The sequence below is a fragment of the Papaver somniferum genome, chromosome 6 (genome assembly GCF_003573695.1).
Source record: "Papaver somniferum cultivar HN1 chromosome 6, ASM357369v1, whole genome shotgun sequence".
Classification (NCBI taxonomy): domain Eukaryota; kingdom Viridiplantae; phylum Streptophyta; class Magnoliopsida; order Ranunculales; family Papaveraceae; genus Papaver; species Papaver somniferum.
This window is the reverse complement of record NC_039363.1, coordinates 179,730,576-179,755,001: the sequence shown is the minus strand read 5'-3', so window position 1 is coordinate 179,755,001 and position 24,426 is coordinate 179,730,576. Positions and strand designations below refer to the sequence as shown.

At 38.3% G+C, this 24,426-nt stretch overlaps 2 protein-coding genes across 4 annotated transcripts; one reads left to right on the top strand and one right to left on the bottom strand.

The window, feature by feature from the left end:
* Nucleotides 1–3,306: 3,306 nt before the first annotated feature.
* LOC113290288 (CBL-interacting protein kinase 5-like) lies at nt 3,307–5,227 on the top strand. Its single transcript, XM_026539904.1, has one exon. It carries the CDS (start codon nt 3,596–3,598, stop codon nt 4,976–4,978), a length of 1,383 nt encoding a protein of 460 aa, XP_026395689.1. The 5' UTR covers nt 3,307–3,595; the 3' UTR covers nt 4,979–5,227.
* Nucleotides 5,228–5,431: 204 nt separating this feature from the next.
* On the bottom strand, nt 5,432–12,276 carry LOC113290287. Of its 3 annotated transcripts, XR_003331575.1 has the most exons (10): nt 12,123–12,276; nt 11,992–12,032; nt 11,783–11,897; nt 10,069–11,516; nt 8,067–9,646; nt 7,815–7,945; nt 6,939–7,702; nt 6,606–6,718; nt 5,908–6,294; nt 5,432–5,810 (listed from the first exon to the last, which is right to left on the bottom strand). XR_003331575.1 is itself a non-coding variant. In XM_026539902.1 (9 exons), exons 2-9 carry the CDS (start codon nt 12,028–12,030, stop codon nt 6,009–6,011), a joined length of 4,476 nt encoding a protein of 1,491 aa, XP_026395687.1. In that variant the 5' UTR covers nt 12,031–12,032; nt 12,123–12,276; the 3' UTR covers nt 5,432–6,008. The 3 variants fall into 3 exon arrangements, 2 of the variants coding, with proteins under 2 accessions (XP_026395687.1, XP_026395688.1); XM_026539902.1 differs by having other exon boundaries at nt 5,432–6,294; XM_026539903.1 differs by having other exon boundaries at nt 5,432–6,294; nt 11,992–12,276.
* Nucleotides 12,277–24,426: the final 12,150 nt, after the last annotated feature.

The following is a 24,426-nucleotide window of genomic DNA, read 5'->3' as shown; positions in this document are numbered from 1 at the left end:
TAAGTAGATGTGGATTTTGTGTTAGTAGAAGATGAAGCAAAACAACTCGACGGTGAAAGGAAGGGAAGAAGAGGAGGCGAGAGTAAGAAAACAGGGAGAATAAATGGGATATATAGTTAGGTCTTTATTAGGGTTTTGTATTTGGAAATGACATTATGTAACTATCCTTGGTTGGGCACGTCTAAGAATGCATTTTGATTATGCCATGTGTTTAATAGTGATTTCTTGCTTGACCTTCAGCGTGTATAAACACACGATCTCTTCTTTTCTCTTGAAATTTACGCACAAAAACAACATAATGTAGCATCATTTTCTAATTTTCAGGATCGAAACACTTGATTTTGTTGTATAAATATATGATTGTACATATAAATAAAATATGTATATACGTGTCTGCGTCCTAGTTTTTTGAGAATTTTATCTTGTCCGCGTCCGCGTCTGTGCAACCCAGTCTGGGGACCACCAAGAGAATAATAGGGGTGTTGTTTTTTATTCACCGTAGGACCCACCCCAACTGTGTCACTCGGTGTGATTCACTGGATTTCAATCCGGGTGAATCTATACTTTTCGTTTGTATTTACACAACTTTTATGAAATAGTAAAATTTTGATAATAAAATTTAGAAATGAAGATGATATAAAATTAGGTGGGTAGTAAATTAAAAGTATCACAAAATATTGAAAATTTTAAATATAATATAATAAGATAACAAAGAGACAAAAAAGATAAAAATCGAAAGGGATTAATTCTGGGACACTCCTCACCGGTGTTCCCAAAATGGTTTAGTCGTACGTAGCATCCCGTAATTAAAATGAGTATCCCAATAAATTTCATGATATCGATTTCAACTAAATTTTATGAAATTATCAGTTTATATGTTTGAAATAAAATAGTAAATAGAAACCGTAAATACTCGGAATTGGTCCAACGCGCAAAAGAAAAAAAAACGTTTTGTACAGGATAGTTCACTTAGGAAATGAATCCTCCTTTACATTGGTACATTGTTTGGGTGTGGTTTTTTTTCTTTATCATAGTTATTCGGGCACCAGAGATTCAGGACACACTTTGCATTCAAACCCCACAAAAACTGTACAGACTCAAAATGAGACCCCTGATTTTCCAGAGGGACGAAACCTTTTTTTTTTTAACTTAAGGCAAAATTACCTTAAGAAACCATTACAACTCTAACAACACCATTATAAGGACCATTACAGAGATTGTGTATGCAACAGAAATTACAAGGATAATATGAGCAACAACACTTACAGATCTGATGTAAGAAACTTGAGCAGACTTTAATAGGGACACTAACAACTCTAGAGACATAACAAAGAGAATCACCCAATAATACAACTAATTGAATCATTTCATTGTGATGTTTAGATGGTATTATTTGGAAAGAACTAATTTCTTCCAAATCAATTAACAATCTTGCACGGGGCAAAATTGTTATGATCCAAAAGATCCATCCATCTCTCAGGGTTTTGGGTGTGTGGAGATGAACAACCACACATAGCACTCCTTTCCTGGTCACGAACAGGAGAGGCAGGATCATATAATGATCCACTTTTTTATAACAGAGTAACTGAAAGGAACCCAATACAGGGGTATTGATTAGTGATAGAATCTTGCTACTTCGTCTCTTTGATCCAGATGTTATGTTGATTGATCTGAGAGCTGAGTATGTGATTGTTGCTGCTGTTTCTATGATTCTTCTTGTTGATTCTCTGATTGTTATTGCTGTTGTAGTTGAAACTCTTGTGATTGTTGCTGCTACTTTTGAAACGAGTGATTTTGTTGCTGCCATTGATCTTGATTTAAGAGATACTGAAGAAGTATTGAAAACATAATTTTCCTCCACAAAGAGAGAAAACCCATCAATCCTAATAATTGAATCTACACAAACCAGAAAAGGACTACACTACACCGAAAACCCAACTAGATTTCTCAAAGAAATCAATCAGATTTAAACCAAAAACTACCCTAAAAAGATGAAATCAAAGCAGTGAAAGATGGAGAGGCAAAGGAAGAAGATGGTTTGAACTTCTCTTGCTCAGATCCGCTCCGATGGAGCAAGATCTGAGCAAGAAAAAACTCAAACGACGTTAGGGTTTCGTTGGATTTTCAGAGAAGATAGGAGTTTTTTTTGGAGAGAGAAAAAATGTGACTAGGTACCTGATCTTTGGTTTCTGGCATCACTATTTGCTGGAAACCTTATGAGGTGAAACTGAGATGATTACTTTTAATTCACATGCTACGAGGGACAGAATCTAGTTTTTTTTGTGTCCGTGCAGTTTCTGGGTTATTTAAATGGACGATCATCCTTTGGTTACAGCCTACATGACGTCCCAGCTAATAATTGGTGACTAACATTCATACAAGTGATTCTCACTTCACATGCCTTTGTTTTTCAGTTCCCCTAAAATTGGAGATAACGGTACCTCAAAAGTAAATGTCTCTTATTTCCACCATTGCTTTCCACGAAAGAATAAGTAACAAATTTGTCTGGTGAGTCCTTTTCTATTTTCAATTTCCAACTAATAATGCATCAATTATTTTTGATTGGTAACATATAGTAACTACAAAACCACTTAACAAATATCCATCGAACAAAATTCCATGAACCAATGCTATCCCCACACCTAATAGAAAGAGTGATCGAAAGATGTGGCCAACACCCTATGGTTTGCGGTATCACTCCTTCGGTTACAAGGCAACATCAGGAAGGTGGGTGGGGTTGGAAGTCCTTTTACCCCATCCGGAGAAATGCGAGTTTTCTCCAGTGAGTTCAGACGTGGTATTAAGTTGGTTGTAGAAGAGCAGGGGCGAAGCTAAGAATTCTAAAATGAGGGTCTAAAAATTTACTTTTGGGGTTGAAAATTTTTTTAGGGGTGCAAATAAGCAAAATTAAGCTTGTAGATAGCAAACAAAAAAATCGTCGGGCTTAAATTAGGCTTTGGAACCAGCTGGACAGTGGTGCAAGTGCACATCCTTGCAATGGGCTGGCTCCGCCCCTAATAGAAGCCACATGCAATTGGGTCCTCAACTTTCACAACCGTTAATCAGATATGTTGCCATATCAACGTAAACTTCCGATGGTGATTTAAGAATTGTTGGGTTGGAAATATTCACCCAGGATAGTTTATCATATCTATCCGGGACTCATGTGTTTAAAAGCTCATTCCTTGCGTTCAAAAATTGCAAGACAAAAACTAATGCCCGACGTTGTGGGAGTGCATGGTTATAAATGAAGTGGTGCTAAAGTAATAATAATACAATCATATCTGGTAAACTACACACCAAAGATTCCACTATTTTTAGGCCACATGATTCTCTCTATTACAAAGACTGAGTTAGTTTTCTGTTAGCAAAAGAAACTCCCACACAGAAAGAGAGAGAAAGACAGAAGATATCATTACAATTGAAATCCTCCTCACTTCTTGTTTTTCCATCTTCCTCTTTTCAGGAGAGGGATTTCATAAACCAGAGCTGCCAATGAGGCAAAGGTTTTCTGGAGATTCAAGTATTCATTTCTGATACTAATATTCTCCTCCCCCTCTGAGATTTCTGATATATACTTTAGATTGGTTCAACAATGGAGAAGAAAGCAGCAGGCAACATTTTGATGCATAAGTACGAGGTGGGGCGAGTTCTTGGCCAGGGCACATTTGCAAAGGTGTACCATGGAAGAAATCTAAAAACGGGACAAAGCGTTGCGATTAAAACGATCGATAAAGAGAAGATATTAAGAGTAGGCATGATTGATCAAACCAAGAGAGAAATATCTGTGATGAGACTTGTTCGCCATCCAAATGTGGTTCAGCTATACGAAGTCATGGCTAGCAAAACCAAAATATATTTCGTGATCGAATACGTTAAAGGTGGAGAGCTTTTTGATAAGATTCTTAAAGGAGGAAAACTCAAAGAAGATGTTGCAAGGAAATATTTTCAGCAATTAGTAAGCGCCATTGATTTCTGCCATAGTCGCGGAGTTTACCATAGAGATCTTAAACCTGAGAATCTCTTGCTTGATGAGAATGAGAATTTGAAGATTTCGGATTTCGGGTTAAGTGCTTTGTGGGATTCAAGAAGACAAGATGGTCTTCTTCATACTACTTGTGGAACACCGGCTTATGTTGCGCCAGAAGTGATACATAAGAAAGGCTATGATGGAGCTAAAGCGGATATATGGTCATGTGGTGTCATTTTGTTTGTTCTATTGGCAGGTTACTTGCCGTTTCAAGATTCAAATATAATGGAGATGTATAAAAAGATTAGGAAAGGAGAATTCAAGTGTCCGAATTGGTTTAAGCCAGAGGTACGTAAGCTTCTCTCGAAAATCCTTGATCCGAATCCACGTAGTAGAATCACTGTTGAAAAAATTATGGAGAATTCATGGTTCACTAAAGGGTTCAAACCAATTGAGAGCCACCTTGAAACTCCAAAGCAAGACAGGGTTCCAAGCTTTGGAGACATAAATGAAGCGTTTCGCCATGGTACAAGTAGCTGTGATGAGGAGGAAAGTTCAGAAGAACGACATAGTATGAAACCCACTTGTCTTAACGCGTTCGATATCATTTCTCTGTCAGCAGGATTCAATTTATCAACCCTTTTTGAGAAGGAAACTGATCAAAAATCCGAGTCTCGGTTCACAACGACAAAGCCAGCATCCACAATTGTTTCAAAATTGGAGGAAATAGCGGAGACGGATAGGTTTAAGGTGATGAAGAAAGATGGTGGAATGGTGAAGCTGGAAGGAAGCAAGTCAGGAAGAAAAGGACATCTTGCAATTGATGCAGAGATTTTCGAGGTCACTCCATCACTATTTTTTGTTGAGGTAAAGAAAACAGCCGGCGATACACTGGAATACCAGCAGTTTTGTAACCAAGAGCTCAGACCTTGTCTCAAAGATATATTATGGATGCCGCCACCCCAAGGAGGCTCTCAACAGCAGCCACAACCAGCATTGCCTGTTTAGATTATTGATTATTAATCCTCAAAGTAGAATTGCAGCCGCAACCACCTTTGCCTGTTTAGATTATTGGTTATTAATCCCCAAAGGCTCAAAGTAGAATTTATTTTGTATTGTGGTTCATGTGCGCTTCTCAAATGGAGCTGCAAGTCTTTTTTTTCCTTTTCTTATCGAAATGGAGCTGCAAGTCTCTGAATGGAAATGTTCATGAATTTCAAATATAATGGAGATGCATTATTGTTTTCCCAATAAAAATGTTCATCAACTCCTATTTTATCAGATTTGCTGTAGTTTCACATTCTGCAAAATGTTTAAGTTGCATCATGCAGTTTGCACAACTGTGCAGAACATAGTGCATTGCCTTCTACTCACTCCACTCATTGCATTAGTGACCAGCAAATTACTCACTCCACTCCTTGCAGTCAATTTGGAAATTGCAAGAAAAGATGCATTACAAAATTAGAAAATAGCTTTCTGTGTATAGAACTATTTGCCAAAAAATATACAGCTTCTTCAAAAGAATTGATCTACTTTAACAGTTCATAACCTAGCTTCAATACAATATTCTACCATTACAAAAATACCCTCAAAACTCTTGCACATTACAAAAATTATGGCAACAAATGAGCTTAAAACTCAAAAAAAAAAAACCTATATGTGCCACTTAACCTATTTCCAGCATTTAGCAGATCTAAAAGCAACTACCGTTTTCCCCAATAGTCTCTGAAACAAGGTGAGAAACCATACCATTGTTTGCAGCTAATAAAATACATCCACAGCAGGTAAGACAGACATAACCTTTTATCCCAAACCAGAAGGCAGCTTAGAGATCCAAAACCTGTTAAATTGGTCAGAAGAGAATCACCAATCCAACTAAAGTGCCTTAACAGTAGAAAATAGTTATGCCAATCCAGACTCCATCCAACAAATCTTACACATTTCGGAATCTTAAGCGCTTTAACAGCAGGCAGCAGCCTTGTAGAAGTCGGGGTTACGCCATATGATTGTCGGTTAGTTTTTGCAAACGTGAAGCATCTCACCCATGTACATTGGCAGACTTGAGGAGGCTAATGGGCAGGGATTTTTTCTCTTCGCTAAGGTTAGAAAACCACTTCCTTATAACATCGCTGTAATGGCCAGCAGGAAGTTCTTTACCCTGAATGATATCTTCAAATTCGATAGAGAGCAGACCAACCAAAGCATGTACAGCGGCAAATTGAGTGGGAAGACCACATTTAGAGTTCTGATCCAAAAAGGAAGATAACATGCGTCTTAGAGCCTCTTCAACTCCTAGCTGCTCACCACTATTGTGATCCCCAAGCCTGAGAATAAAACACAAAGTAAATTAGAATGTATACCAACTAGACGCATATCCGTGAGGCAAATTATTAGTGGATCTTATCACCTAAACAGTAAAATTGTATTTGTTTCACAGAGACAAATTTGTTAAAATTATGTCAACAAAACACAAGTTTTTTTTAATCAATATATCATGAGAAACGGCAAGATAACAATCTCAGCGAGGAATAATAACCAAAACATCTACAATGATCTAATGCATGCAGCTGCTAACAAACACCTGATAATTGTTAACCAAGCAGAAAGTAAGCTACGCAAGACTAATTAAACGCACCTTCCCAGTTGACCAAGAAGAAGAAGAACAGCGGTTGTAAATTCCTCAGACGCACGGGATTCCAACATCTGAAGTAGTCGAGGGATAGTGTTGCTGCAAGTCCACTTCCAACTCTGATATAGATAGAGAAAAGTTTGGGTCAGATATCAAATGGTGCAATCAAGTTAGGAAATAAAATAAATAAATGAAGGACAAAAAAAAATCACAATCTCAGAGAAGTGGCATGACAATCAGCAATCTATGACGGAGAAAGTGAAAAGGCCAACAGATAAAACACAAATTCCTGTTATATAAATCAAATAAATCAAATAACAAGGAAGCTGATGCACATACCATATAGTGCGACACTAGTTCCACCAAAGAAAGATAGTCATTGGCGCTATAGGAGATCCTATTGACATCAGAATAAGATTCAAGGCAAAGTTCATCCTCAGGGCATTGTTCATCTCTCAGTGGACCAGAAGCATCAGAATTTGATAAGCCCGCTGAGAGAGAGTAGCTACAAAGCTTTTTCAAAAGAAAAGCCATAACTTGATCTACAGGAACTGCACCTTCTGAAAAGATGCAATGTGCACATTGAGGAAATCGAGGTTCGCTCTCACTAGTAGATAGGAGAATTGAAGCACATATATTACAAGCCCTTTCATCATCTTTCTCCAGAAGTACAACTATAGATTTAATAACAGTCATAATCAAACTGTAGCCATCGGAGGTGAAATACTGTTTCCCACATATGGAAGCGAAAACATGGAGCACCGTCAAAGAATAGTAAGAATCAGATATGTTCTTCTGAATAATATCATATGATACTTCACAAACGAAACCGACGTCGCCAATTGCTGCACATATAGATGCCACAGCAGTGCTTCCAATCACCAACTGCTCAACTGTAGCAGTTTTAGAGGACACTCCAATGTTTATGCCGTTTGCAGAAAGGGTGACAACACTCCCAGGATCACGCGAGGCAAACTGTTCATGAGATAACTCATTGTAAAGCAGCACTTCTCTATCTGTGAGGAAATCCTGAATAAGTTTAGGTACAGCGTCCATCTCCCATAACTCCAAAAGCATGCGCTTCGTCTCTGAATCACACATTACTGCCAGAAGAAATATGCAATATTAATAAATTATGGAGACCAATCGGAAACACTACAAACAAGAAAAAAAAGAACTGTATAAAGGAAAGAGGTGGATAAGATTGAGAAAAACCTGTTTGCATGTGTTTCATGAAAGAAGCCGAGCAAACAGAGAACTCTTCGCTCAAGAAGTTTCTGTATTTCATTGAGATGATCAAAGAGAAGTTGTAAAGCAACAACGAAAAGAATGTGCAGACTCTCTCCCTGAAATAAGAAAACCAACAAGAAGAAAATTGATTAATCAATAGAACACCATACTAGTCAAATTCGAAAAGAACAGAATTAATGCACGGAAAGAGGGGAGAAATTGGTAAACATCACTTACTTGGGTAGAAGATCTTGTTCCATATAAAGAGCAAACAGAATCTTGTCAACAATCCAGTCTGTCTGAGAAACCATTGATACCTTAGATACACAAGCTTCACTTGCAGAAATTATCCTAGAAATGCTGCTCTCATCCTTAACATCCGAACAAACAATATATTTTGAAGTTATCTTGCACGTAAATCCACCATCACTTGCACATAGAACAGTAGACTCGGAAATGGACGTCTGCTGCAACAGCGGAGTTTCAGCAGTTGACACCATGACTTGAGAGGCAGAAATCTCTCTCATGTTTGCAGCACTATGTAAGTCGTTGTTCTTCAATAGTGTCTTTGTTTTACAGGAAGACACATTTGGATGCATTAACGAGGAATCATGCATTTCAGAGTTTCCAGATTTCAATACGTCAGAATCAATTTCCATTCCAATGACATTTAAGCTGCAAGATGGAGACATGTTCTCTACAGTTATGCCCAATACACTGGACAAGCCTTGCTCTGGTAAATAGTTGCAGTTATCTTTCTCACATTCTTCAAAGAGCCCCCAGTTGATTTCAGGCAGTGTAGGTGATTGAGGCCTTTCTATTGCCATTCTATATCTCTCCTCGTCAGCTGCATCATCCAAATCCAGCAATTTCATAAAATCCACATCGGCCAAGTTTTCAAACCAAGAATAATCATTTTCGTTGGTTCTAATTGCATCAACTGATTCATCCCTGCAGGCAAGAACATTTTCAGAGAACTGGTTTACATTTGAAATGGCCTGGGTGCAGTCTTTTACAAACCCATGCACTTCGATTGCTTTATTCCCTATCTGCTGCACATCAGCCTGTTCCTCAAGCAGATTTTTCTTTCTTTTGGTTCTGTTATTGTTGCCATACTGATCATCCTGTGATGTGGAAATCTGACATATCCCATTTTGTGAGACAATGGACTTCGACGCTGGAGCCAGATTGCTATTCAAGAGTATCATATCATGTAGAGTAGAGAGTTTACCATCTATACTCTTCAGTAATTTATTATCATTACTCATAAACTTAATGGATTCCACTGTATCTCGGGACCTCTTCCTTTTCCTGCTATGTGAAGGAGATATGCCATCAATTTTGACACTGTCATGCCCATTTTGACTTGCGATCTTATTTTCAGCCACCACTCCAAGATTTTCGGCATGCCTCAGTTTGGTTATTATATCAGACACTATGGGGAAGTTGGGTCCTTTGCTTTTGTTCTCCTCTGAAACTTTTGGCGATGTTGTCAAAGAAAAATCGCCTCTTCCCTGTGAGCCCACCAATGTTCTATCAGAAAAAGATGTGGTAGTGGAATATATGGCAGAGTTCTGTGACTTGTTTCTGGCAGAACCTTCCATCACAGATTCCAATTCAGAACTAATACCTGATAAATGTTTGGTACAGCTGCCACCATACAATGCTAATTTTGCACCAACATGGTCACAACCATCCTTGGTAGTGTGATGTGCTTTAACAACCTCATTTTCTCCTTCACAATACATTTCACATGGTTTCTTACCTGAAAGCTTTCCCTTCAAGTTTGTATCTAGCACACACAATCGGTTGCTGATCTGCAATGTAATATAACAAGGCATAAGTATCTTCAGTAAAGTAGGAATTTCATATGCCCGTAGAGGAAAGAGTAAGAGAGCAACTTAGTTGAAATCATTATGCAAGTAGGAATCATGCAGCTAAACTAGAAAAAAAAACAGCCAGCTAATAATAAACATGCAATCTATCAGAAATAACAATAATAATAAACATGCAAAGGCAAGCAAGTTTTCTAAAATAAGTGCCTAAAAAAAAGTTTACACTTGATAAAACTTCAAAGGCTCATATCAGAAACCTGCATGATGTCTTCCAATTATAAATGCTATCACTGCCACCTAAAAACAAGTAACATTTTCTGAAATCAGATTTAATATGAAACTGTGAAAGAATTACTTTTTATCCGTCTACGCTATAAGTATCCAAAAGATTTGAAGATACCCACCTTTGCAGAAGCATCTATACCTTCGTCTCCATGAGAGCAACAGCCGTCTAGCAAATTAACTCGATGACAGAACTGGAAAAGATCTTGTTTTAAGCGGCAGATTTCTTGCTGTAGCAAATTATTCCGTTTTTTTTCGAATTTAGCCACCTTTTTAGCATGCTTTACATGCTTCTTTTCAAGCTCCAACTGTTTCTTCAAGAACACCATATTTGCATTTGCAGCAGCCTCTAAGTTCACATTTTCCACTTCTCTAGTAGACACGAAATCCTTCTTCTGCAATTGCTTATTCTTCAGCGTCTCCTCCAACTGCTCAGTTTCATGCTGTCTACCTGACTCTTCAGGACGGACCTTCTCCAACTTCTCAGTGTACATGATATCCTGCACCTTCCTTCCCAATTCTTCACTCCTCTTTTTCTCCTCTTCCAACCTCCGAGACAATTCATCTGACCTATTTTTTTCATTCAATAGCTTCTTTCTCTCTTCTTCGGCATACCTCTTCTGTAGTTCTGCTTTTGCCATTTCAGAATCTGCTCTTTTCTTCTCCATATTTGCCTTGTTTTTCTCAGCTTCTAGCTTTTTCTGTGCTTCTTCATTCTTTGATCTCTCTGTACCGAGTTTTATTCTGGCTTCATTAACCTCGGATTTCAAGGCTTCCAAAGCGGTCTTAAGTTCCTCAGCTCGATTTCTTTCCATATCAACCTTCTTTTTTTCTCCATCAATTATACTCTTTTCAGCTTCCAGTAACTTGAGTGATTCTAGAGCTTTCTTCTTTTCTACCTCAGCTTTCTTCTTTTCTGCCTCAGCTTTCTTCTTTTTAGAGTCTCCTCTCTTCTTCTCTTTGGCCAGTAGTTCCTTAAGACGATTTATCTCAGCAACCTTGCCTGCGACCTGCTTTTGAATCATATCTTTATCAATCGGCTGTTTTTCTCCATCCAATTTACTCTTTTCAGCTTCCAGTAACTTGAGAGCTTCTAGAGCTTTTTTCTTTTCCGCCTCAGCTTTCTTTTCTTCAGCGTCTCCTCTCTTCTTTTCCTTTGCCAGTAGCTCCTTGAGACGATTTATTTCAGCTACCCCATCTGAAACTTGCTTCTGAATCAGATCATTATCAACCAGCTGTTTTCCTCCATCCAATTTACTTGTTTCAGCTTTCAATAGCTTTAATGCTTCTGCAGCTTTCTTCTTCTCCGCTTCAGCCTTCTTTTTTTCAGCATCTCCCCTCTTCTTTTCTTTCTCAAGAAGCTCCTTGAGACGTTTAATTTCTGCTTCCCCTTCTGTAACCTGGGACTGAAGCAACTCTTCATCTAGACCTCTTGAAAACGCAGTTTCCTGCAAGGATGTAATCTCTGATTTCAACTGCAGGATCTCATTCTCTAACTCTACTCTGACAGCAGTTTCTTTAACTTTTGCCTGTTTCTCTGCCTCCACTCGTCCTCGCTCTTCCTCTAATGCTGTCAATGAAAACCACCACATCAAAACATTATTCACTAAAACAAAAAGTTGCATAAACTTATTCTCAAACAATTAGGTTATTCGCAGACATTTCAAAAGCAAATGCATTCCCCATGATTCACAGAACAAGTCTGCAACAAATAAGAATTGGGGTAAATGACTGTTATCTAGGTATCTACGAAAAAAAATTGATTCCTACACCAACAAATTATTCCAATTTTGAAATCAATCAAACAAAGAATTAAAATCAGATTCCACTACTAACCTTTGGAGATAGTAAGATTCTCAGCCTGAATCTTATTGATATGAGCATTAAGAAGCTTGACGGCTTCTCGAAGAGCATTCCTTTTCGCTACTACCTCCGTGTATTGAAATTTCCACTGATTCACACACAAAAAGAGAGTTAGTGGAGATTCAATCAAATCAAAAATAGATATACAGGGAAGCCAAAAAGGTTGAGTTGAGAAACCATACCACAGAACAACAAGGATTTACTGCTGGTTCTTCCGCCATTGCTAAGAAAAGAAACAAGAAATGATTAGGGTTTCGTTAGGATTATTTAGGGTTCAAAGTAGAATAAGAGTATTTAGGGGTGAGACGTGTACGAATAAGGAAGGTTAAGGTAGTCCTCCTGTAGTAGATGAATCCGCCATTAATTCACGAAATCTGAAGCTCTTACTTTTTGTTTTCGAGAGAGAGAGCGAAATTAAAACCCCTTCTAAGAAAAACCCTATAATTTCGAAGTGCTCTCTGTAAGGCGGTATAAGAGGAAAGAAGGTGATGGAACTTCCCAAATAGGTTTGGGTTGATTTCTAAACATTCTGTCGTGGGTGAACAACACCGTCGGTATGTTATGGATCCTAACTAACGGTGACCCAAGAAGAAAGTAAACTTTTTGAAATCAACACCCTAAACTCAACTATATCTCTCATTCCACGGTACGAGTCGGGCTAACCTCCTCTCCTATTCGACAATCAGCAAAATCTTTACTCCTTGGGTGAAAACCTATCAGAATACATTAAAAAATCTCATTCCACGTTGAGAATTTCGCTAACCTACTCTTCCATTGGTCGGTCAACGAAATTCTTACTTCTAACTGGCTGGAAATCAATCTGTGAATACATTAAGAAATGTGTTACTGCATACCAATTAGCAAATAAGGCGAGAACCTTAGGCGTTGATTTTGAGTATCATGAGTTTTATTCCCATGATATTTAATCTTTGGTGGTTTGAGATATTCTTTCTGTAACTGTTATTTTCATTTTAAATAAAATTTCTTTTAAAATTAAAAAATATATTAATTTCCAGCCAGTTAGAAGTAAGAATTTCGTTGACCGACCACAAATTAAAGCGGGACTTGGCAAGCTAACATATTTGATAGACCACAAATTAAGATGGGAAAACCCATTATTGGACTGTGGGAAAATTATTAATTGTAGGAGATTAAGTCGACCGTTGCATATTGAGATGATCATTGTCTCATTGTTCTACTACGACAACGGTTATTTTTCAACCTTACAAATAATAATACTCATTTAACTTCTCTACTCTCACCAAATTCAATCTTCTTTACAATTTTTCTCCACTAAAAATCCTTCTAATTCTTGTTTAATTTCTCTAAAAAATTCTCGATAAAAATATTTCAATCTCAAGATATTATGGAAACAAAAAACATAAAATAACCTAGGATTAAACTCATTCAAACTATATCGATAACACAATCAAGTTGGGATGAAGAGATAATCTCATTCTACTTTCCGGTCCAGAATTATCCCGAGCTCAAGGTCATTTGTCGACAAAAATGGAGTGAGATAACGCTGCTCAAAACCAAGAGGTGGTTGGTTCATAGTTAGCAAAGTTTATGCAGAGCTACCTCACTGTGCTAAAATTTTTGTCAATAACATTTTTGGTTTAATTTATACCATATTGATACGAAGAAACATCTGAACAAACTGTTGCTTGTATGGTGAAACGTTGGTAATATACTACGCACATTTCATCTTAAAAACTTTAGTTTAGGTATGTAATTTGATTTATAATTTTCATCGATACGAATATATAAACGAAATTAACAAATTTAATGTTTTTACTGGAATAACATTATTAGATTTGTATTTTTTACTTGGGATACCTTATGCGGTTTGAGAGATGATGTTCTATTTGACCAAGAAAGTTGGTTGGCAGAAGACAAATATAAAGATGAGCTTTTGTAGTACTTTGCTATAACAAAAGAGCGGAAACACAAGAAATTAATAAGTGGATTTCCTAGTTTCAGTTTAAATGTATTTGTATTTCACAATTACATATTCATGTTTTTCCCCGACTCAAATACTGGGGTTCAAGTAGGATGACTAGAGTCGTTGCGATATATGAAAGTTGCTGCCACTTGTGATTGGGTGTTTGATATCTTAACTAAGTTGTACATTTTCCTGCTCATTTTTGTCTAATATGGACTGCAACCAAACGATTTTTTTTACCCGATCACTTTTGTCTTGTGATTAAGAGATATGTTTGGTCATTATGAGTAATCCTAAATTATTCCTCTTGTATGTATTTCAATATACTACACTTCATGTTTCGAATATACATTTCCTTTTAAAAGACTTACTATTTCTTATAAATGGATTTGTCTAGTGATCGAAATCTCACATATTTTTCTTGTCATGGCTCGCAGAAAGAATATCAGAATGACCTAAAAAAGAAATACTCCCTAAGATTGTCCTCTTTGACTTTGTCAAAATATTAAGGAGACTATAGTATTTTACTTGATCATCCTTAATTACTTACCAATTTATTTTAATATAAAAACTACCTAAAGTTGTTAGGGATTTAATTTTTGGAGATGATATACTTATGGTGTATAAACTGTGTAAGGAATTTAATTTTTGGAGCCACATATATATTCTCTTTAAAGGAATGAAGGATATATTTGTCTCCTTGGGTCCCCTTAAAAATGATTTTATGAGTAAAAAAAATTCAAGGGTATATTAGAGAGTTTGTTGGGAAAATATTACTATAAACAGAAGTTGGACACGATTTTGAAACTAATGAAAATGGAATAGATGACCGCCTTTTTGAAATGGAGGGAATATCGAATTTCATATACTCTTGTAGATTCCAAAGCGTGTTAGCCAAAAAAAAATTCATATATATATTTTTTTACAAAAAGTGAAAAGGAGTTAGAAGGTGCACAGTGAATTCGTCGGAGAATATTGTATTAATCAAGTAGAAATTATTCTTGACTCTTCAAAAGGAGAAAAGTTGATATTTGTTCAGAATACTGTTAACTTACCATCATGCCTTTCCTTACTGAAGTCAGAGCCACCAGTCTTTTTGAAGGGGTACTTGTCTTGAACCTATTGAAAGAAAAGTACTTGTAAAAGATTTGTACTCAAATGCTCTTAAATGAAATCATTTTTCATGTTGTTAATTGGGCATCTTACAGAGATTTCCATGATTTGCAGATGATTAAGCATCACAATGCTAATTTAAAAATGTTTGTGGAGAATCTTGAAGAAATTTCTGAACGTGAGAATGAAAAAGATATATAAGATTCAGTTCTTATATGAATAGATTAATCAATTGTTGATTTATTTTAATGTTTGTGTAAAGTCTATTCAAACTATCAACAATATGAATGATTAAAATTTTATTTAAATCTTTTGTATCATTATTTTTGATGGTTTCGATGGCATATATTTTGTGAATGAATATCTTTTATGCTTTGCATTTGGTTATGAGATGTTATTACGGTTTTCATTAACCCTAATTTTCGATCACACATTTTGGTGATTTTTTATGATTTGTGTGACTTTTTGATTTGGCCGGATTAAGTTCTAGCCTTTTTAAGTAGGCTTTATCAAAGGATCATAAAGCGATACTGATCAAAACTCATCTGTGAAAGTCACAATGATGTTGTTATCAATTTATGTTTACATAAGTTGAGTATTTGCATAACATATGAGTTTTGGTTTAGGATTTTACTATTGGCACGTAATAGTTAAAACTGGTTTCAACCTTTCTCTGGTAAAGGTTATTTTTATTGTTGTTCTTTTGTTTTGCAGGGGAATAAAAATAACAGGGGGAGTATTCTTATTGAATTGGTGCTAATGATAAATATTTTTGTAGTCTACTGTTTGGGTTTGTTTGGTTTTGCGTAAAGGTTAAGAAAACTAATCATTGTAGCCAATTTTTCATATGTTTTATGAATTTGTCATCGGACCATTCATTTGATATTAGAGAAAAAAATAAAAGAGAAATGGTCCTTGTTAGAGCATAGCTCGGTTGAACCCACCAAGCGTTGGTATGCCAAGTTTGGTTATCATATTTTAGTGAACCAAAACTCATCTGAGAGTCGCTTGATTATGTACTAGAGAAAACTTCGTATAGGCCAGACTAGAAAGTCTAGGAATATGATACATACAAGTATTACTCGAAGACCTAAAGAATGTGAAGGAGTAACGAGCTACACCGACGATATCATCCTTCATGTTGAGGTTAGTAATATTGACTTGAATTATTTCATTCCTAATGTATCTTTCAAGTCGTGCAATATTGAAAACATAACTGCGAAGCTGTGAATGATATTTTACTCTAGTCGTTAGACATGATCATATGATCATAGTGTTAAGGAATTAGACTGAACTTCGTAGATATGATATCGACATAATCGTATGAATGCCATTGTGATTATGTGTATGGGTAAAGGTGAAGATTTCATCCTAGGAAAAAATATTTACATTTGTTTAAAGGAAGTACATTAATGAACTTTTTTTATGAATCGAAAGGGAAATCGCCAGGCTTATTGGTATTGTTATTCATTGCATATATTTGGATTACCAATATGTGTGAGTTAGTAGAACAGATTATAACTTGTTATGTATCTTGGTATAACTAATCACAATGCCTAACTTATGATTTGGTATGACTAGTTTTGATTAATTAGTGTAACCGATCCTAAGTAATAACCTGAGATGGTATGATCGATATTTGTAATTGGTGTGACCGATCCAAGCAATTGGTGTGACCGATCACAAAATAATTGTGTAATCGATCCTTTTAGTTGGTGTAACTGGTCATAATAATTGGTGTAACCGATCCTAGTGACTTGGGTAACCGATCACAAGCAATACCATGAGTATATGGTAACCTGTCCTGGTATAATTGACGTAACCGATCCTGGTAAATGACGTAACCGGTCCAGATAACTTGTGTGTTCGATCACAAGTAATCCATATTAAGGTATAACCGATCCCAGTGATTGGTAGAACCTATTGAACCCATGATTGTGATTTGGTAATTGATGAATCACATAGTTGTCTTGGAATACAGATGAACCAATTCTAAACTTGTTTGGAAGTGTGTTATAATTGATTCCAAGATTGTAAATATGAAAGAGGATTTACAAATAAAAGATGTCAAAATACTTTGAACACGAACAGTAACTCTTATCTTTTATTGTTCAAAGATATTCCTTAATTACTCAAGGAGATCATGGTTCGAAATAAATTAAGAATCTTTTAATTAAGGTTGCCAGCAATTAAATGCATATCTTTAGAAAATAAAAATTAGTAATGTGCATTTACTAATTGAAAATTTCTATTGAGAGATTTCGGAAATATTGGACACAACATTTCCAGGAATTATGAAAACCGATTTTGGCTTTTATTGCATATCTTGAGAATATTTTCGGTTTTGGAAATTCCTTGGTTTCCAAACATCCTTGGTCTATAAATACCTAAGTTTGCTGTAACGCCCCCAAAGCTAGCAGCTGACTAACTCGAGAGATTAACTAAATAAAGAGGCACTAAAAATCTAAATCAACTAATTAAAGATTCAATAAAGAAATTTGCTTCAAAACTTAACCCAAAACTATCCCTACTCTGAGATATATAATACAAGAACTCCTCTCAAATGATACATATATAATAGTCATACGGTTTACAAATAGAATATACAACGTAATAAACATGACAGAAGTTAACCAACTAACAGACTCAACTCCACGAAGCTTCCACTGCGCAACTCTGATCTGTCTCTGAAACTGAAAGTGGGAAAGAGTGAGCACATCATCCCTAAAAGGGTTGCCCAGTAGGAATAACATCTAAATTTCAAGTAATCACTAGAATGATCTATAAAACAATACATGTTTTCCATAAACATTAAATGACAACCAATTCACAGAAATAAACAATCATGTATATGGAACTAACTCCTTCATCAAACAATGTATAATATTTGTGCTAACCACACTCATTAGGTAATATTGCGGTGTATCACCCTAGCCATTGCATAAAAGATGAAAGTAAGTTGATATAAAAGAAGGAGCAGTATCCTATATAGCATAGATGGAAATTCTCATTTTCCAAACAATCAAATGGAAATTTTCATTTCCCAAACAATTCATGAAGACAAACAAGGCATTACAATTCCTTTACAAACAATTGAAAGATTAAAAGAAACAACAGAACTTCGTAAAAAGTTAAACAATGCATGGAAAGCACAATCAGAAAATGCATGAATTTGTTAAACATAAACTCTTGTAAAAGAAAACAACAATAATCACAAAAGATCTAAATGTAAATTTCCACCTCTTTTGATGACAAGCCACGCCTACCTCGAGATCCACGATCCACTGGTTTATCTTTGAATCGATCGTTGTTAATATAGTCTAATTGTTAATCAGACAAGTACTCTAAGAGTTTAGCCGAAAGGCTCACACAAGTCTCGTAACATAATTTCATACAAGTCTCCGGTTATAGGATAAGTGAACTATCTAATGTTTCTAACCCCAAGTTCACTAATGAGGCCCACTAAACAAAGGCCTGGTCTAACTGGTCAACTAACGGTCACTAACGGTCAACGTTTGGTCTAACAAGGTCAACTAACAATCAACGTCCAATAGTCAAGGTCAGGTCAAGATCCACTGAATCAGTTCTGAGTCAAACCGATCTAACTCAGATTAACAGGGTTAACTCAACTCAGTCAGATAACTGACTCAAGAAGACAAAATCAGTCAGACATCTGATTGACAAAACAACACAAGACCTAAACTATTACAACTTCAATTCCTGCAACATATCTTTCTTCTTTATCATTTCAACTTCAATTCAAATTTAGTAAACCACTTCAAATTTTATTTACAAACAAAGACTATGCTACCTGTAATTGCAGCTCTAAGCTTCCATTAGAGAGATTTAACTCCACATAATGAACACAATCAATTCAACTTCAATCTGCAAAAACATCACAAATGCACAAACATCACCATCAAACTAAGTTCAGTCTCAGTTTCATCACTCTATAATTCATAACCAACCCATGAACTAAAATCACTTTAATTAAACATCCATCCATGCCTTCAGTTTTTGCTGTAATATTTCAACTCCAGCCAACTTGTCATTTCATTCCCTGATTGCACCTTCATATCAATTATAACCACTCAATTCTGCCAACACTTGAATTCAAATCCATTACCATCTCAACCACTTCAAATTCACTATATTTCATCTCTAGCTCATACATAAGACTCGTGACTTTTCTTGCATCTTACAACACCATTCTTAATAGCTCAGCTCAACACAACATTCACTACCAGTTCAAACTAAACAACACCAATTTTGCAACTTCATCTCCAATCTTGTGCTCATTTCAGCAACACCTGCAACTCAGGATAGAACACCAGTAACTATAACGCTAAACCTTCAGTTGATCACTACTACCTGTAATACCAACCTTAATGATATGTACTGCGCAGACTTAGTCAAACCTACGTACTATAATCCCATAATCACCACCATTACGACTCCATCAACTCAAATTCCTCAACAACTGTACATCTCATTCAACAATGCTACCAAAAAATGAATCACGCCAGTCACAGTACTAGCTCAATACAGTTTGCGTTAATAATTTCAATTCAACCTAGCAACCATCCACATTTGAGTATTGTAGGTGTAAATAATCCACAGGGCTAGGTGGCAAGATCCTAAGCTGTGATGCACCAAATAACAAAGAGCGGCGAAGCACAAGATAGAACCAAACGACGCAAAGAGCGAGGTATCACGTGGGTCAGACGTGATGGCCCAATAGTTGTCGGATGTGACGTGACCCTTATCCTCTGACAGGTCGGGCGAACAATCAGAAAGCACTCGGTCAGACGAAGGAAAATGGTCAAACAAAGGAACGAGAAGAAAAAAGGGCGACATCGTGTTAACCAGACGATTAAGACTCGGCCTCGGGTGAAGAACTATCGGTCAAACCAGAAAGTCGGGCGAGCAGTGAAGGTCCGAAAGGGAACAACTAAATTGATGTAATGTGACCAACATTGTAATTATGTTGTATGTCGACCTTGGCCTATAAATATAAGGGCAGGTCGAGAGAGAGGCAGGTTGGAAGAGAGAAAAAGAAGGAACCATACTTGAGTTGTGAGAGCTTCACCATTTGATAAAGAGAGAACATTTGTAATCAAAGAAGAGAAAAATAGCATTCACCCTTTCACCCCATGGACGTAGGTAATCATACCGAACCACGTATATCTTTGTGCCTATGTTTGTTGTGTATCTTCACTTTGTGTTAATCGATCTTCTACTTCGTTGGATGTGGTGTGTGGTTTTATGCCACTACATTTTGGCGCCGATTAAGGGGAACGTCTAGTTCTCCGGATACCTTGACTGCATGTGCCGACAGAGACGATCCAAAAGCTCCTAAAAACACTTTGTATGTTAGTTGATGCTGTGGGATGAACTCTGCTCGGTGCAAGTCTGTATATGATCGTTTGGTTTGAACTCTGTTGAGATAGTTAGGTTTTTGTTATTAAGATCGAGTCATTAGCAAACATGTTCAGTTGGGTCAATCCCAAACAGTCGACTAGTCTTGCTTGTAGGCGAGTCTGTTTTCGTTCTTAATCTTCGTTTTCATATTATTTTTCGCACTTATCTTCGTATTTTGATCTTAGTTTTTGTCTTGCGAGTTCAACAACGGAATACCCATAAACTTCCAAATAACATATTTGATGTGTGGTTGAAGTTGCTTGAGGTTCCATGTTGGCTGGGGAAAATGACAAAGCAACATCACGGCGAGATCATCGGTCGCTGGTGAAAATATCCAAGGGAGTGCATAAGTCTTAGTCCAGTTTTTGCCATGGCATGCTGACCTCATAAAAGTACGAATTGGGACCTTTTACCCACAAAGAACTAGGTGTTAATGATTTGGAGTCTAGGTAATGTAGGACAAATTGTAGCTGATGCAGAGTCGTGGTACTGAAAGCGACGTCGTGCCCTTGAAAGCGACGTAGCATGATACCCGTCTAAAAGAGACACTTAGAGTCTAAACAGGGAAAACTGGCGAGGTCAGCATGACAGAGCAGAGGGAATCGTACTTTTGAAACTCAGTTATAGTGTCAGTCACCTTTTTCTTCTAAAAATCGTACGTACTATAGAAACTTTTCAAAAATAGGTCAAAGTAAGGTGTTGCCTGTTTTTGTTGACGTAGGTAGGGACGACTCTCGGACTAACAGCATACTGTGTCTGATGCCTAGCACGTCAGGTATGGGAAGAACTCTGAGGAACCGCACAATCTCCAATAACAACATGCAAGGAGGAGTAACTGGGACGAGGCGAGGGAGTAACGGGCATCCACCACTAGAGGAATCACGAGATGCTGCCAGGGGTATGCCAACTGTGGACGAGGAGATCGATCTGGGACGAGACAGTGACCCATCGCCTCTGGAGCGAATGACCTCGCCCCCAAGGAGGGATGATCAAATAAATGGACTTACCGCGTCAGATACAGAAGATGATGAAGCAACATTGATCCTGCGTGCTCAGAGACAAAACATCAGACGACAAGCTGAGTATCAAGAAGCCCTCGGGCGAGAGCAAGAACGACTAAGGTGAGTACAACTAGGACGAGAAACAACTATCGGAATCGATCCGGCGACATCGACTTAGATACCCCCGCAGTACCACCTCCACCACCTATGATGACGGCACCACCCCCTGCCCATTTATGCCATCCAAATGGTCACTCTAGCCATGAGAGTACAGATCCAACGCTGCTCGAAATTCTAGAAAGCCAAAGAAGGCAAGAGGCGGATTTTTAAGGGATCTTCAGCAGAGGAACCTAGCTCTAGAGTTCGAGAACTATCAGCTACGAAACTTAAGGTCGAGGTTGAGAGGATCTTCTAGCCGAGGGACACCAGGACACCAAGTCCGAATCGGGCAGGTACCACTTACAGTAGGACCAAGCAATTCTTGTCGATCAGGACCACCCCCAACACCACCTATCGGAAGATACGGTCCACCCGAGGATTCATCGACTGACAACGAAAGGCACGAGAGGAATAATCAACAGAGAAACACAAGGTCCGACAATGCGACTGAATCCAAGCTAAGAGAGTTAGAGGAAAAGATAAGGAAGCTTTCAGGAACCGGCGAAGAAGATAAGCTCGCTGAGGTCATAAGCGAGGCCGTGATGACCCCTTTCACCCAAGAGCTAGAACTAAGGGCCTTCCCACCTAAGTGCACGCTCCCCACCTCCCCATCAAGGTTCGACGGCACGGAAGACGCAGTTGAGCATTTGAAGATTTACATAATGTCCCTAATACAATGGAAAAACCATGAGATGGTAATGTGCAAGTTCTTCCCTGCAATCTTGGAAGGCGAGGCAAGGAAATGTATCTACAATCTCGCACCAGGAACAATCAACAGTTATGAGACTCTAGTCGAAGCCTTCCTTGAGACATACATGCACAACATCAGACCTCGACCCAGGTTCAACAGGTTATTCACCTTGGCCCGATGGTTCAAAGAACCTCTCAGATCATTGACCGATAGATGGAGAAATTTGTGTACAGAAATTGGGAAAGTACCCGTCGACTAGCAGATATTCGGGTTTGAAAATGCACTTGGGAGGTCGGATCCCATCTGGATAGCCATGTTTACTGAAAAACCACAACCATTGAAAGAAATGAGGAAAATTCCAGAACATTTCATCGCCCTAGAAGAAATTCAGGAAGAGTCAAGGGATAGGGGAGTGCAAGAGGCTAGTGCGACGCCTGAGTCGACATCGAAGGATGTTCAAAGGCGGCCCGAGAAGAGATCGAGCCCACCTACGCGAGTAAATGGGAAGAAGGAATGGGTGGCTAAAGGAAAGAGGCCGAGGCACGAGGTGAGAACGTACACCCCTTTGAATGCACCACTAGAAAAAATCTTCATAGAGGTCGAAAAAAGGAGTGACATCATATACCCAGCTTCAAGAGGGGTACAGTTCGAGGTGACCAAGGATCACCCAGAATATTGCCATTATCATCAATATCGAGGCCACTCTACAAATAACTGTCGATAAGTGAAATACATCGTGCAACACCTTATTAGAGATGGTTATCTGAGGCAGTTCGTCCGACACCCAGCCCAGGCTACCGCAGCGCCTGATGCACCCGTTCATCAGGTCTGGATCGACAGATCCACACAGTTTGTCAACACGATTTCCCATTTTGCCACTCAAGCGTACAATCTGAATCCTGGAATCATGTCAAGAATCCACAAAAGAGATCATAATGGGAAGGAAATTTTCAGTGTAGTAAAAGCTTTGCCGATGGAATCCTGGATGATGCGACCCGTCTTTTTCTCGGCTCAGGATGTCCCGATGAACGACCAAGCTCACAGTGATCCCTTGGTTATCACCCTACTGATTGAGGAATGTGGGGTAAGAAGGATACTAGTAGATAGTGGGAGCTCAGTCGAAGTACTCTTCTACGATACGTTCAAAAGGATGAAGTTGTCAGATGATATACTTGTCCCATCGACATATCGTATCTATGGTTTTAATGGGATCGTAACCATCCCAAAGGGCGAAGTAACTCTAAGGGTATCAGATGGAGGTGGTTACCTAGATACTTTAACCACATTCTGCGTGGTTGATGTCGCCTCACCCTATGAAGCTATAATCGGAAGACCATGGATCGCGGGAATCAAAGGAGTGGCATCGGCCTATTATCAAAGGCTACGATTCCCAACGTACAAGGGGATAACTGAGGTCATAGGAGATCCACAGGCAGCCCGACAGTGCATGCAGGTCGATTCCCAGATAAATGAGGAGCGGCGAGCACGACAAAGGGGAGAGAAGAAAAGGGCTAAAGAAGCCAAAGTCGCAGAAGAACTGGAAAGAGTTATTTCGCCGTCGGTCATGACTTACGAAGCACAAGGAAACGAGCCTTCATAGCAATTAAAGGAGACGGCGCCGGTGAAGGAATCAAAACCAAACTTCTCGGCCGTGGAACCTACTCGAGAGATTAATTTGGGAACTGTAGAAGATCCAAGGGTGGTAAGGATCGGGTCCTTACTATAGGACAAACAAGTAAACCAGCTCCTGGCGGTGCTAAAGGAAAACATGGACGCATTGGCATGGAACATGCACGATATGGAGGGTATAGTTCCGGAGGTATGCTGTCACCATCTAAGGATCGAACCAAGCTTCAAGCCAGTCCGACAAAAGATGACGCGAATCGCACCAGAATTACAGGCGACCGTCGAAAAGGAGCTAAAGAAGTTACAGGAATCGGGAATAATTAGGAAATCACACTACCCACAGTGGATATCTAACATGGTCGTGGTACCAAAGAGAAATGGAGGAGTCAAAATCTGTACCGATTTCAACGACCTGAACAAAGCTTGTCTGAAGGACAGTTTCCCTCTCCCAAGTATCGATCAACTGGTGGAATCTATAGTGGGGTACGAGGCACTAACGTTGATGGACGGATACGCGGGGTATAACCAGATCCCGCTGGCTCCCGAGGATCAAGAACACACCTCCTTATTCACACCGATGGGCCTATAGTGCTACACCAAGATGTCGTTTGGGCTGAAGAATGCAGGCGCCACATATCAGAGGTTGGTGGGAGATATGTTT

Coding starts and splice junctions, on each gene's coding strand:
- LOC113290287 (XM_026539903.1), bottom strand. CDS start 12,030: ATGGCGGAAGAACCAGCAGTAAATCCTTGTTGTTCTGTG. Junction 7,703..7,814: donor CATGAAACACATGCAAACAG/GTTTTTCTCAAT, acceptor TTCTTCTGGCAG/TAATGTGTGATTCAGAGACG. Junction 6,295..6,605: donor CTTCTTGGTCAACTGGGAAG/GTGCGTTTAATT, acceptor TTTTATTCTCAG/GCTTGGGGATCACAATAGTG.
- LOC113290288 (XM_026539904.1), top strand. CDS start 3,596: ATGGAGAAGAAAGCAGCAGGCAACATTTTGATGCATAAGTACGAGGTG.